The sequence below is a fragment of the Dendropsophus ebraccatus genome, chromosome 3 (genome assembly GCF_027789765.1).
Source record: "Dendropsophus ebraccatus isolate aDenEbr1 chromosome 3, aDenEbr1.pat, whole genome shotgun sequence".
Classification (NCBI taxonomy): Eukaryota; Metazoa; Chordata; class Amphibia; order Anura; family Hylidae; genus Dendropsophus; species Dendropsophus ebraccatus.
The window spans coordinates 6252391-6268317 of record NC_091456.1 but is presented as its reverse complement, the minus strand read 5'-3'; the positions used below and the strand labels follow the sequence as shown (position 1 = coordinate 6268317).

The 15927-nt window shown below is 41.6% G+C and overlaps 1 protein-coding gene across 3 annotated transcripts in view; it reads left to right on the top strand.

Moving 5' to 3' along the window:
- Window positions 1-15927, top strand: part of FBXW8 (F-box and WD repeat domain containing 8) — a 98110-nt gene that overhangs the window by 69435 nt on the left and 12748 nt on the right. Inside the window, exons 8-9 of one of the 3 annotated variants that reach the window (XM_069960750.1) lie at window positions 721-848; window positions 11287-11460. In XM_069960750.1, coding sequence (XP_069816851.1) covers window positions 721-848; window positions 11287-11460 — 302 coding nt within the window. Of the gene's footprint in view, window positions 1-720; window positions 849-9218; window positions 9810-11286; window positions 11461-15927 lie in introns of those variants that run through there. The other 2 variants (XM_069960752.1, XM_069960751.1) reach the window with 2 other exon arrangements.

The window sequence follows — 15927 nt, the reverse complement described above, 5'->3', positions numbered from 1 at the left end:
TGTTCTCAGCCCTTCCCCTGTGTCCTCGGGCCCTTCCCCTGTGTCCTCGACCCTTCCCCTGTCTCCTCGGGCCCTTCTCCTGTGTCCTCAGCCCTTCCCGTGTGTCCTCGACCCTTCCCCTGTCTTCTCGGGCCCTTCCCGTGTGTCCTCAGCCCTTCCCCTGTCTCCTCGGGCCCTTCCCCTGTGTTCTCAGCCCTTCCCCTGTGTCCTCGGGCCCTTCCCCTGTGTCCTCGACCCTTCCCCTGTCTCATCGGGCCCTTCTCCTGTGTCCTCAGCCCTTCCCCTGTTTCCTCGGCCCTTCCCCTGTGTCCTCAGCCTGTCACTGCAGAGACTCGAACAGAAGGCAGAGCTGCCGACACAGGGGAACGTGGGAAGTTAAGGTAATATTTTATTATTTTACACTAAAGGCAAGGGCTGCACAGACATCGCTAGATCAGCGCTCGTTTACAGTTTATGATCAGACCCTAAGTTTACTGCTAAAAAAAAAATGGATGTGTTTTGATTTTTTTTATATAGGAAGTCAATGGAAAAACTGATCAAAACGGATGCACACAAATGTCTCCATTTTTTCAGCCGTTTTTTCAGCAGTTTTTTTTTGTAAAAATGGATGAAAAAAAAGTAGTGTGAACCCGGCCTCATCTGAAGCAGCAGCTATGCTATGATGACATGGATTGAAATGAGATTGTACTGTGATACTTATATATTACACTATATCCGCAGATTCATGTATACAGCCTGCAGACCGGTCAGTGTCTCACCACCGTGGGGAACTCAACTGGGGACTTCACATGCGTCAACCTGAAGGACAGCCCTCCCCATCTTCTGGTTACTGGAAACAGGGATAGAAGGTATGTTAGAAGGGACGACCTACCCACATATATTGTCTATCGCCACACATGTATGATCAGTGCTTTATATTTACATCTATCGCTCCTAAAAATTTATCAAACCATCAATTGTCAGTCAGTGGTGTAAAGGGGTACTCCGGCGAAAATCTTTTTCTTTCAGTTAAGTAGATATGCAATTTACTTGTATTTAAAAATCTCCAGTCTTACAGTACTTATCAGCTGCTGTATGTCTTGCAGAAAGTAGACACAAGTGCTCTCTGGTGCTACTCTCTGTCCATTTCAGGAACTGTCCCGAGCAGGAGAGGTTATCTATGGGGAATTAATGCTGCTCTGGACAGTTCCTGACATGGACAGAGGTGGCAGCAGAGAGCACTGTGTCAGACTAGAGAGAATACACCACTTCCTGCAGGACATACAGCAGCTGGTAAGTACTGGAAGACTGGAGATTTTTTAAATAGAAGTAAATTACAAATCTGTATAACTTTCTTAAAGCGTAACTGTCATATTTTATTTTATTTATTTTTTTGCAGAAATCAGTAGTGTAAGCGATTTTAAGAAACTCTATAATAGGCTTTATTAGCCAAAAAAGCCTCTTTCTGTACTCAAGAAGCAATTTCCAAGCCTCCCCCCCCCCCCCCCCTGACTTCTTATCTGTGCATTATTAGGCAAACATGTCTTCATTACAGAGAAGCCAGTGAAGACGGGATCTGCTCTCTCCATTATATCCTATGAAGGGGGGAGGGGCCGAGGGAGATGAGGGAGCAGGAAGAGGTGACATGAAGGTCAGCTGTTTGTAGACTGTCTGGGCACCTAAATTGCTGGATTCTGGGGTCAGAAAGGTCAGTGCTTATCTATGAACTTACTGAGAGAAGATTGCAGGGTGTTGTGCTGTGCAGGACTGCTTCGTGCTCACTCACTCCTCTCAGCCCCTCCCCTCTCCATAGACTATAATGGACACAGAAATCCTGCTTCTTCTGATGTAAGGGGGTGCTAGAAAAACTGCTTTTTCGGTACAGAAGGAAACTTTTTTGGTAAATAAAACCTATTACGGAGTTTCTTAAAATCGCTTGTGCTATATATATTTATTGTTTTCATAAAAATGACCCTGAAATGACAGGTACGCTTTAAACCAGTTGATTTGAGAAAAAAAAAAGGATTTTTATCAGAGAACCCTAATGTGTCTCATCCTGATATCTTTATATCGTGTAAATCCGCAAATATGAAAAAAATATATATATATTCACAAGGTTAAAATAGATCTAAATAACAATAATGTGATGTAATAAAAAAGAAAAGTTGATATAACACTTCATCCTGTTAAAATAATGTAAAGAAGTTAGAAAACAAAATGTTTGTCAGGCGACTTCCCCCAACTTGTGAGCAGATTTTTCGGGGTTAAAAAGTCGTCTTATATGACGGAAAATAAAGTATTTATGGGGTCCCACACCAGTTGTGCTCCCTCATACAAATATGTGTATACAGTAAGGGTCCTAGTACACGGAGCGATTTTTAACGATTAACAACATAAACGATCACAAACAAGATTGTTTATCGTTAACCTGAAATCGTTCACCATATTACACAGAACGATAGTCGTTAGTTACGATCGTTACTATGATTGTTTATTCCTTCTGATCCCAGCAAAACAATGAACAATGTTCAATTACACTGAACGTTTAGTGAACAAATGCGGAACTTGAACGAACGAATGAATGTGGAATTACAGCGAACGATTAACGATTATTTTAAGGTTCAGACCTAAATTAACGATCAACGACACCTGAACGATTTTTCTATCGTTGCCTGCAATTACACAGAACGATTATCGTTTCAATTCGAACGATGTAACGATTTTTCGCACGATAATTGTCCCGTCTAATAGGGCCCTAAGTTGTGGATCTAGTCCCTAAACATTGTAAAGGCCGATATCTATCCCTCTACATGTACCATGCTATATATACAGATATCCATCCCTCTCCATCTACCGTGCTATATATACAGATATCCATCCCTCTCCATCTACCGTTCTATATATACAGATATCCATCCCTCTCCATATACCATGCTATATATACAGATACCCATCCCTCTCCATCTACCGTGCTATATATACAGATATCCATCCCTCTCCATCTACCGTGCTATATATACAGATACCCATCCCTCTCCATCTACCGTACTATATATACAGATATCCATCCCTCTCCATCTACCGTTCTATATATACAGATATCCATCCCTCTCCATCTACCATGCTATATATACAGATACCCATCCCTCTCCATCTACCGTGCTATATATACAGATACCCATCCCTCTCCATCTACCGTGCTATATATACAGATACCCATCCCTCTCCATCTACCGTTCTATATATACAGATATCCATCCCTCTCCATCTACCATGCTATATATACAGATACCCATCCCTCTCCATCTACCGTGCTATATATACAGATACCCATCCCTCTCCATCTACCGTGCTATATATACAGATACCCATCCCTCTCCATCTACCGTGCTATATATACAGATACCCATCCCTCTCCATCTACCGTGCTATATATACAGATACCCATCCCTCTCCATCTACCGTTCTATATATACAGATATCCATCCCTCTCCATCTACCGTGCTATATATATACAGATATCCATCCCTCTCCATCTACCGTGCCATATATACAGATATCCATCCCTCTCTATATACCGTCCTATATATACAGATATCCATCCCTCTCCATATACCGTGCCATATATACAGATATCCATCCCTCTCCATCTACCGTGCTATATATACAGATATCCATCCCTCTCCATCTACCGTGCTATATATACAGATATCCATCCCTCTCCATCTACCGTGCTATATATACAGATATCCATCCCTCTCTATATACCGTCCTATATATACAGATACCCATCCCTCTCCATATACCGTGCCATATATACAGATATCCATCCCTCTCCATCTACCATGCTATATATACAGATACCCTTCCCTCTCCATCTACCGTGCTATATATACAGATATCCATCCCTCTCCATATACCGTGCTATACATACAGATACCCATCCCTCTCCATATACCGTGCTATACATACAGATACCCATCCCTCTCCATATACCATGCTATATATACAGATATCCATCCCTCTACATGTACCGTGCTATATATACAGATATCCATTCCTCTCCATATACCATGCTATATATACAGATATCCATCCCTCTCCATCTACCGTGCTATATATATATATATATATATATATATATATATATATACAGATATCCATCCCTCTCCATCTACCGTGCTGTATATACAGATATCCATCCCTCTCCATCTACCGTGCTCTATATATATATATATATATATATATATATATATATATATATATATATACAGATATCCATCCCTCTCCATCTACCATGCTATATATATATATACACACAGATATCCATCCCTCTCCATATACCATGCTGTATATACAGATATCCATCCCTCTCCATATACCGTACTATATACAGATATCCATCCCTCTCCATATACCATGCTATATATACAGATATCCATCCCTCTCCATCTACCGTGCTATATATACAGATACGCATCCCTCTCCATCTACCGTGCTATATATACAGATATCCATCCCTCTCCATCTACCGTGCTATATATATACAGATATCCATCCCTCTCCATATACCATGCTATATATACAGATATCCATCCCTCTACATGTACCGTGCTATATATACAGATATCCATCCCTCTCCATCTACCGTGCTATATATATATATATATATATATACACACAGATATCCATCCCTCTCCATCTACCGTGCTGTATATACAGATATCCATCCCTCTCCATCTACCGTGCTATATATATATATATATATATATATATATATATATACAGATATCCATCCCTCTCCATCTACCGTGCTATATATATATATATATATATATATATACACAGATATCCATCCCTCTCCATATACCATGCTATATATACAGATATCCATCCCTCTCCATATACCGTACTATATACAGATATCCATCCCTCTCCATCTACCGTGCTATATATACAGATACGCATCCCTCTCCTTCTACCGTGCTATATATACAGATATCCATCCCTCTCCATCTACCGTGCTATATATACAGATATCCATCCCTCTCCATCTACCGTACTATATATATACAGATATCCATCCCTCTCCATCTACCGTGCTATATATACAGATATCCATCCCTCTACATGTACCGTGCTATATACAGATATCCATCCCTCTCCATCTACCGTGCTATATACAGATACCCATCCCTCTCCATATACCATGCTTTATATACAGATACCCATCCCTCTCCATATACCGTGCTTTATATTCAGATACCCATCCCTCTCCATATACCGTCCTATATATACAGATACCCATCCCTCTCCATCTACCCTGCTATATATACAGATACCCATCCCTCTCCATCTACCCTGCTATATATACAGATACCCATCCCTCTCCATATACCGTCCTATATATACAGATATCCATCCCTCTCCATCTACCGTGCTATATATACAGATACCCATCCCTCTCCATCTACCGTGCTATATATATATATATATATATATATATATATATATATACACAGATATCCATCCCTCTCCATCTACCATGCTATATATATATATATATATATACACACAGATATCCATTCCTCTCCATATACCATGCTATATATACAGATATCCATCCCTCTCCATATACCGTACTATATACAGATATCCATCCCTCTCCATCTACCGTGCTATATATACAGATACCCATCCCTCTCCATCTACCGTGCTATATATACAGATATCCATCCCTCTCCATATACCGTGCTATATATACAGATACCCATCCCTCTCCATCTACCGTGCTATATATACAGATATCCATCCCTCTCCATCTACCGTGCTATATATACAGATATCCATCCCTCTCCATCTACCATGCTATATATACAGATACCCATCCCTCTCCATATACCGTGCCATATATACAGATATCCATCCCTCTCCATCTACCGTGCTATATATACAGATATCCATCCCTCTCCATCTACCGTGCTATATACAGATACCCATCCCTCTACATCAGGCATGTCCAAAGTCCGGCCGGAGGGCCATTTGCGGCCCGCGTTCCGAACTTTTACGGCCCCCTAGGTATCCAGCTTGCTATTATCTGCCTGTGTTATAAAGCATATAGCATGTAGCATGTAAAATGGTCGGCCCTCGCACATGTTCACTTCATCAAATTTGGCACTCTTCAAAAAAAGTTTGGACATGCCTGCTCTACATGTACCGTGCTATATACAGATATCCATCCCTCTCCATCTACCGTGCTATATACAGATACCCATCCCTCTCCATATACCGTCCTATATATACAGATACCCATCCCTCTCCATCTACCCTGCTATATATACAGATATCCATCCCTCTCCATCTACCGTGCTATATATACAGATATCCATCCCTCTCCATATACCATGCTATATATACAGATACCCATCCCTCTACATGTACCGTGCTATATACAGATATCCATCCCTCTCCATCTACCGTGCTATATACAGATACCCATCCCTCTCCATATACCATGCTTTATATACAGATACCCATCCCTGTCCATCTGCCGTGCTATATATACAGATACCCTTCCCTCTCCATCTACCGTGCTATATATACAGATACCCATCCCTCTCCATATACCCTGCTATATATACAGATATCCATCCCTCTCCATCTACCGTGCTATATATACAGATATCCATCCCTCTCCATCTACCGTGCTATATACAGATACCCATCCCTCTACATGTACCGTGCTATATACAGATACCCATCCCTCTCCATATACCATGCTTTATATACAGATACCCATCCCTCTCCATCTACCGTGCTATATATACAGATACCCTTCCCTCTCCATCTACCGTGCTATATATACAGATACCCATCCCTCTCCATCTACCGTGCTATATATACAGATATCCATCCCTCTCTATATACCGTCCTATATATACAGATACCCATCCCTCTCCATCTACCCTGCTATATATACAGATATCCATCCCTCTCCATCTACCTTCCTATATATACAGATACCCATCCCTCTCCATATACCGTACTATATACAGATACCCATCCCTCTCCATCTACCGTGCTATATATACAGATACCCTTCCCTCTCCATCTACCGTGCTATATATACAGATACCCATCCCTCTCCATATACCATGCTTTATATACAGATACCCATCCCTCTCCATATACCATGCTTTATATACAGATACCCATCCCTCTCCATATACCGTGCTTTATATTCAGATACCCATCCCTCTCCATATACCGTCCTATATATACAGATATCCATCCCTCTCCATCTACCGTGCTGTATATACAGATATCCATCCCTCTCCATCTACCGTGCTATATATATATATATATATATATATATATATATATATATATATATATGTATATGTACAGATATCCATCCCTCTCCATTTACCATGCTATATATATATATATATATATACACACAGATATCCATCCCTCTCCATATACCATGCTATATATACAGATATCCATCCCTCTCCATATACCGTACTATATACAGATATCCATCCCTCTCCATCTACCGTGCTATATATACAGATACCCATCCCTCTCCATCTGCCGTGCTATATATACAGATATCCATCCCTCTCCATCTACCGTGCTATATATACAGATATCCATCCCTCTCCATCTACCGTGCTATATATACAGATATCCATCCCTCTCCATCTACCGTACTATATATACAGATATCCATCCCTCTCCATATACCGTACTATATACAGATATCCATCCCTCTCCATCTACCGTGCTATATATACAGATATCCATCCCTCTCCATCTACCGTGCTATATACAGATACCCATCCCTCTCCATATACCGTCCTATATATACAGATACCCATCCCTCTCCATTTACCTTGCTATATATACAGATACCCATCCCTCTCCATCTACCGTGCTATATATACAGATATCCATCCCTCTCCATATACCATGCTATATATACAGATACCCATCCCTCTCCATCTACCGTGCTATATATACAGATATCCATCCCTCTACATGTACCGTGCTATATACAGATATCCATCCCTCTCCATCTACCGTGCTATATACAGATACCCATCCCTCTCCATCTACCGTGCTATATATACAGATATCCATCCCTCTCCATATACCGTGCTTTATATACAGATACCCATCCCTGTCCATCTGCCGTGCTATATATACAGATACCCTTCCCTCTCCATCTACCGTGCTATATATACAGATACCCATCCCTCTCCATATACCGTACTATATACAGATACCCATCCCTCTCCATCTACCGTGCTATATATACAGATATCCATCCCTCTCTATATACCGTCCTATATATACAGATACCCATCCCTCTCCATCTACCCTGCTATATATACAGATATCCATCCCTCTCCATCTACCTTCCTATATATACAGATACCCATCCCTCTCCATATACCGTACTATATACAGATACCCATCCCTCTCCATCTACCGTGCTATATATACAGATACCCTTCCCTCTCCATCTACCGTGCTATATATACAGATACCCATCCCTCTCCATATACCATGCTTTATATACAGATACCCATCCCTCTCCATATACCATGCTTTATATACAGATACCCATCCCTCTCCATATACCGTGCTTTATATTCAGATACCCATCCCTCTCCATATACCGTCCTATATATACAGATATCCATCCCTCTCCATCTACCGTGCTGTATATACAGATATCCATCCCTCTCCATCTACCGTGCTATATATATATATATATATATATATATATATATATATATATATATGTATATGTACAGATACCCATCCCTCTCCATCTACCCTGCTATATATACAGATATCCATCCCTCTCCATCTACCTTCCTATATATACAGATACCCATCCCTCTCCATATACCGTACTATATACAGATACCCATCCCTCTCCATCTACCGTGCTATATATACAGATACCCATCCCTCTCCATCTACCGTGCTATATATACAGATATGCAAAAAAGGGGTCCGTGGGGCCTCAGTTACGAGTCTCAAAACACGGGAATAGCCAGATATCCCTCTCTCCAGAGAAGGAAGCCCATTGCCAAGGGGTGCCTCCTAGTGGGGATCTATCGTGATATATATACAGATATCCATCCCTCTACATGTACCTTGCTATATATACAGAAACCCATCCCTCTCCGTATACCATGCTATATACCTGTTTTCTACTTCAGGGTTTTCCACCAGGTCTATACTCTCTGGCTCCTGAAGCATCAGACATTTTTTGGCAAACCGTTCCCGCTCTTCCACTTCTGACATAGGGATTTGGACAATCTGCGTCTCATCTTTTCCAGCAGACACTTAGCACCTTCCCTTTCCAGACACCTGCACCTCCCCGATCCTCCGGACCCCAGAAGGAGAGAAGCCACAGAGGCCTGGAGAGAAGCCAGAGCTTGTTATTTCCGTGCACTGGATCGTGACATACTTGATAAATTATTCTTCTCATTTCAGCTTGTGTTGTCTTCCATAACACGGCGTTACCCTTGCTGATAAGTATTATTGTGGCTAAGTTCATGGTTTTCCTAAGATAACAGAAGTTTTCCTTTACAGTATTTTCTTCAGTGTCATTGTGTTCTGACAATTGCCGAGGTCTTGGCCTATCTCTGAAGGTTGTGTGGTTTGAGTATTGTGAAAAACAGATTAAGGCTATGTTCACACAACGTACTATTTTTTAAAAGAAACGGCCGTTGTTTTCATACAATGCATTGAACAAGGGCCGTTGTTTGGCGTTGCGCCTGCATTGCCCCACTTTATATGAAGATGTGAATAAAAAGATTTAGCTTGTTGCTGCCATGGGTGAGTGCTTAGTGCCTTTCTTCTATCATCTTGTATACTGATAGATATATTGTCAGTCATTACCTCCATTACTCACATGTTATTTGGAAATGGACATTGTCAGCTTCAGCTTTCATTGTCTGGGGGCTTGTAAGAAGATATGGCCCCTGGCCCCATGGAGAGTAGGACAGAATAACTTGTGAATATCATTAGTTTAAAAAGGGGTTTTCCACTTACTTTTGATATGTTGCTGCCCATGGTGAGACTAACAATTCCTTCCATACTTGTTATTATCTATTCAGTCTCCTTCCCCCAGTTCTCAGAGAGCGATGATTGCAGTGGTCATACATGGCACCTGTTTGGTGTAATAGGGCCTTTACATATTAGTAGATGATAACCAGTGTATCTGATGCCTGTCCAGTCTAATCCTTCAGCCCTTTATGGTCTGGCACCCTGCTGAATGAGTTAATCTTGTTAGCCATTAAGTTTATGGGGCATTAGACACCTTAGTGAACATCTATGGCTACCACACAGCAGCTTTTACCAATACTGTGCATCGCTTCTAATGTCATTTCTATTGAAAAAGAAGAAGAAGCCAGGAGAGGATCTTAGATTAGATTTTGCATCAGATTATCAGAGCTGTGGGTGGAATCGCGGTGATCTTTCTATATACATTGTCTATATGTATTGTTACACAGTAGAAATAGCTGCTATTCACAGGCTTCGGTCAGGACAGTTGAATCCTTGCGGCACATATTTGTCTGCTCCTTCTAGTTACTAGCATCATTGTCATAAACCGTCCGGAACCCCTGCCCCAGCACAAAAAAAACTGATAAAAAAAGAACATAATAGAAAACCCGCTGCAGTGATGTCGCATACGTTGTTCATGCGGTACTGCATCCGATCACTGACCTCACTAATGTCTGCCAGTATGTATAGCGTGTGACTGGTTAGACTGGTTACAAGTGCGCGATAGGCGGAGCTGAACTGCTTAAGTGCTAAACAGTGTTGCGCATGAATATCCAGGACTACTGAGCTCATGCACATAATGGAGAGGACTACTTATTGTCCATGTTATTCAGGAGGAGATCTCTGGATCAGCTGCACAGAACAGTGTCAGTGATACATCATCCTGTTCAGCTTCTCTGTCACTAGTTTATGCCACCCTGAGATAGGACATTATAATCCTACTAACAGAGTCCCTTATAGCTTAGGTGCTGAGCTCTCCCTCCAGATTCTATGTGGGCACCGCTGTTGGTAGAAAAGAAATCTTCAAAGTACATGTGAGCGCTGTTACAGGATTGACGGCCTGTAGTAGTGTAATAATGGATCATATGGTTATAAGTACTAGATGGAGGTTTTTGTTGCTTTTATGTTTGTTTTACTATTAGGGCACAACCCATATTATTTTTATTGCAGTTATTTTTCCTAGTTTCCTGTGTAAATGTTTTATTCTCTTTATTCTAGGGTGCGTGTGTATGACCAGCGTTGTAGCCGATCCCTCTGTTCCTTCTATGCTCATCAGCTGGGGGTCTCCGCGGTACAAATGGATGACTGGAAGGTGGTGTCTGGAGGAGAGGAAGGTTTAACCTGCACGTGGGATCAAAGAATGGGCACAAAATTGTGGGAGATGCATGCGAGGTACAGTACTATTATGTTGTATTGTAGCTGTGATGTTGTATCCCAGCTGTTATGTTGTATCGTACCTGTTATGTTGTATCCCGGCTGTGATGTTGTATCCCGGCTGTTATGTTGTATCCCAGCTGTTATGTTGTATCCCGGCTGTGATGTTGTATCCCAGCTGTGATGATGTATCCCGGCTGTGATGTTGTATTGTAGCTGTTATGTTGTATCCCAGCTGTGATGTTGTATCCCAGCTGATATGTTGTATCGTACTTGCTATGTTTTATCCCAGCTGTTATGTTGTATTGTAGCTGTGATGTTGTATCCCGGCTGTGATGTTGTATCCCGGCTGTGATGTTGTATCGTAGCTGTGATGTTGTATCGTAGCTGTGATGTTGTATCGTACCTGTTATGTTGTATCCCGGCTGTGATGTTATATCCTAGCTGTTATGTTGTATCCCAGCTGTGATGTTGTATCCCGGCTGTGATGTTGTATTGTAGCTGTTATGTTGTATCCCAGCTGTGATGTTGTATCGTACCTGTTATGATGTATCCCGGCTGTTATGTTGTATCCCAGCTGTTATGTTGTATCGTACCTGTTATGATGTATCCCGGCTGTTATGTTGTATCCCAGCTGTTATGTTGTATCGTACCTGTTATGTTGTATCCCGGCTGTGATGTTGTATCCCGGCTGTTATGTTGTATCGTACTTGCTATGATGTATCCCAGCTGTGATGTTGTATCCCAGCTGTGATGATGTATCCCGGCTGTTATGTTGTATCCCAGCTGTTATGTTGTATCCCGGCTGTGATGTTGTATTGTAGCTGTTATGTTGTATCCCGGCTGTGATGTTGTATCGTACCTGTTATGTTGTATCCCGGCTGTGATGTTGTATCCCAGCTGTTATGTTGTATCCCGGCTGTGATGTTGTATCCCAGCTGTTATGTTGTATTGTACCTGTTATGTTGTATCCCGGCTGTGATGTTGTATCCCAGCTGTGATGTTGTATCCCGGCTGTGATGTTGTATCCCGGCTGTGATGTTGTATCGTAGCTGTGATGTTGTATCGTACCTTCTATGTTGTATCCCGGCTGTGATGTTGTATTGTAGCTGTGATGTTGTATCCCGGCTGTGATGTTGTATCCCGGCTGTGATGTTGTATCGTACCCGCTATGTTGTATCCTAGCTGTGATGTTGTATCCCGGCTGTGATGTTGTATCGTACCTGCTATGTTGTATCCTAGCTGTGATGTTGTATCCCGGCTGTGATGTTGTATCTCGGCTGTGATGTTGTATCCCGGCTGTGTTGTTGTATCGTACCTGCTATGTTGTATCCCGGCTGTGATGTTGTATCGTAGCTGTGATGTTGTATCCCGGCTGTGATGTTGTATCGTACCTGCTATGTTGTATCCCAGCTGTGATGTTGTATCGTACCTGTTATGTTGTATCCCGGCTGTGATGTTGTATCCCAGCTGTTATGTTGTATCCCGGCTGTGATGTTGTATCCCAGCTGTTATGTTGTATTGTACCTGTTATGTTGTATCCCGGCTGTGATGTTGTATCCCAGCTGTGATGTTGTATCCCAGCTGTGATGTTGTATCCCAGCTGTGATGTTGTATCCCGGCTGTGATGTTGTATCGTAGCTGTGATGTTGTATCGTAGCTGTGATGTTGTATCGTACCTTCTATGTTGTATCCCGGCTGTGATGTTGTATTGTAGCTGTGATGTTGTATCCCGGCTGTGATGTTGTATCCTAGCTGTGATGTTGTATCCCGGCTGTGATGTTGTATCCCGGCTGTTATGTTGTATCCCGGCTGTGATGTTGTATCCCGGCTGTGATGTTGTATCCCGGCTGTTATGTTGTATCCCGGCTGTGATGTTGTATCCCGGCTGTTATGTTGTATCCCGGCTGTGATGTTGTATCCCGGCTGTGATGTTGTATCGTACCCGCTATGTTGTATCCTAGCTGTGATGTTGTATCCCGGCTGTGATGTTGTATCGTACCTGCTATGTTGTATCCTAGCTGTGATGTTGTATCCCGGCTGTGATGTTGTATCCCGGCTGTGTTGTTGTATCGTACCTGCTATGTTGTATCCCGGCTGTGATGTTGTATCGTAGCTGTGATGTTGTATCCCGGCTGTGATGTTGTATCCCGGCTGTGATGTTGTATCGTACCTGCTATGTTGTATCCTGGCTGTGATGTTGTATCCCAGCTGTTATGTCATATTGCATCGTAACTGGTTTATGCACATGCTATGGTTCTAGTTCCTGTCATTATTTTGCTCCAAAAAAAACATCCAGACCTTTCACATTTATTTATCAATTTCTTTTTGCAGGAGCCACTGTAATATTTAATGGCACCAGTTTTGGATATTTTAAAGCTTTTATTAACAGCTGCTATTGTTTTTTTTTTTTGCTTTTACATACTAGTTCACCCTGTTTACTTTATTAAAGGAGTTTTTTGTAATTTACTTCTATTAAAAAATCTCAAGTCTTCCAGTACTTATCAGCTGCTGTATGTCCTGCAGGAAGACTGGAGAGAATACACCACTTCCTGCAGGACATACAGCAGCTGATAAGTTCTGGAATACTGGAGATTTTTAAATAAAAGTAGTTTACAAATTCTGAAACCAGATGATTTGAAAACAATTTTATTTCACTGGAGTTCCCCTTTAACTGTGATCCTAAAATACTTAGGAATGTCAGTTATCTCTATTCCCACTATCTCGGCCCCTGTTCCTTTCACTGGATGGAACTGAACGTCTGTCAGTGCGAAGACTCCACTAATGTACTGATACAGGAAGGGGTTAAAGAATTCAGAGCTGTTCATTCTACCAATTGTTTCCAATGTTAATGTAGAAATATATAATGTGAATTCTCACGTATCTAACACGGTCCGCCGATTATTATCATTCCCAGTGAAAACTGAAGCTGCAGGTGTCTTCACACTTCCTGTCACCTTCACAGCCATGAAAACCGTGTTCAGCGTTCTTACTACTTTACTATTCACATTTCTCACTAATTTCTAACACCACAGATAAGGTCAGACAGAGTTACAGAGGGCGGCACCTGCCCTTTAGGGGGAACACCGGCTATAATACTATAATATAATACCCTAAAATGTATACAGTGCTCATGTATGTCCTAGGGCATTTCATAGTTTAAGGGTTGTTCACCCAAAAAAAATTTCTTTCAGATCAGCTGGTGCCAGAAAGTGACAAAAATGTGTAATTTACTTCTTCTGGAGAAAATACACCTCTTCCAGGACACACAGCAGCTTATAAGTACTGGAAGACATGAGATTTTTTTTTTATAGAAGTAAATTACAAATCTCCGGCACTTTTCTGGCACCAGTTGAAAGAATTTTCTTTTTGGGTGAACTACCCCTTTAAAGGAAGGAAGAAAATTGACAAATAGTGAGAATAAGTAAATATCAACAATGAGACAAAGGCTGTAATATAGGGGCCCACATTATGAACATAACACCTGGTCCTGACTGTTCATCAGACCCATAGTAAGTGCCCCATAACACCTGTACTAGATTTACATAGTAACAGTTTGTAGGTAGAGCATGTCTGGTTCCGTATATTCCATCATGTAGGCCATAGCTGTAGTCATGGAGGGCTTTAAAAGATTTGCAGATTTGTGTTTTGCCGCCACTGTCTCCATGTTTCAATTGTCACCATTCAGTATTTGAAGACAAAAGAACAGACAAGAAGGCCTAGTAGGAAGGGTTATTCTTACTGGAATGTTAACACTTGTATTTTCATATAGTAATTAAATGGAACAATAACCCCCCCACCCCCTCCCCCATACACACACACACACACACACACACAATACAATAATAATGGGTGGAAGAAGACAATTTTTTAAATAATATTTCCTGAGCATTAATTCTGGGTATTTCTGCTGCATTCTTCTTTTGTGACACTAGGTGGCGCTGTGTGACTGTGGTTCTTACATGCAATGGAGAAAATAATTATAGTGCTTGAAAAGCACTATATTGTAATCCGTCTTCTTCTTCTTCTTCTTCTTCTTCTTCCGTTTCTTCTTCTTCTTCCAGCTATTTTTCTGCGCGTAATACAGCCCGAACCGCTTTACGCACACACTCCATTCAAACTGTGTTTCGAAGCCCTCGGCGGCGTGCTATCTATTTTTCGTTTCGATCAAATTTGTTGTTTTTGTTTACGTTTAAAGACCCCAAATTTCCCTTAGAAAATAATGGCCCATTGCAAATAATGGCCACACTCTAACCGCACACATGCAAATAGCTGAGATATAGCAGCCAATAGGAACTCTAAGGTCTCGTCAGGCAATGTATCACACCATCCACAGTCACATGTCCACTATTGGCCAATAGAAGATGTAATACATGGAAGGTCCTTAACGATTTTTTTCTCACTGACATGAGTAAGATTGTCATGGTAACCGAGCAATGATGAAGTACCCAGATCGCTCTTAAAGAGACCCAGGTCGCCCTTAAA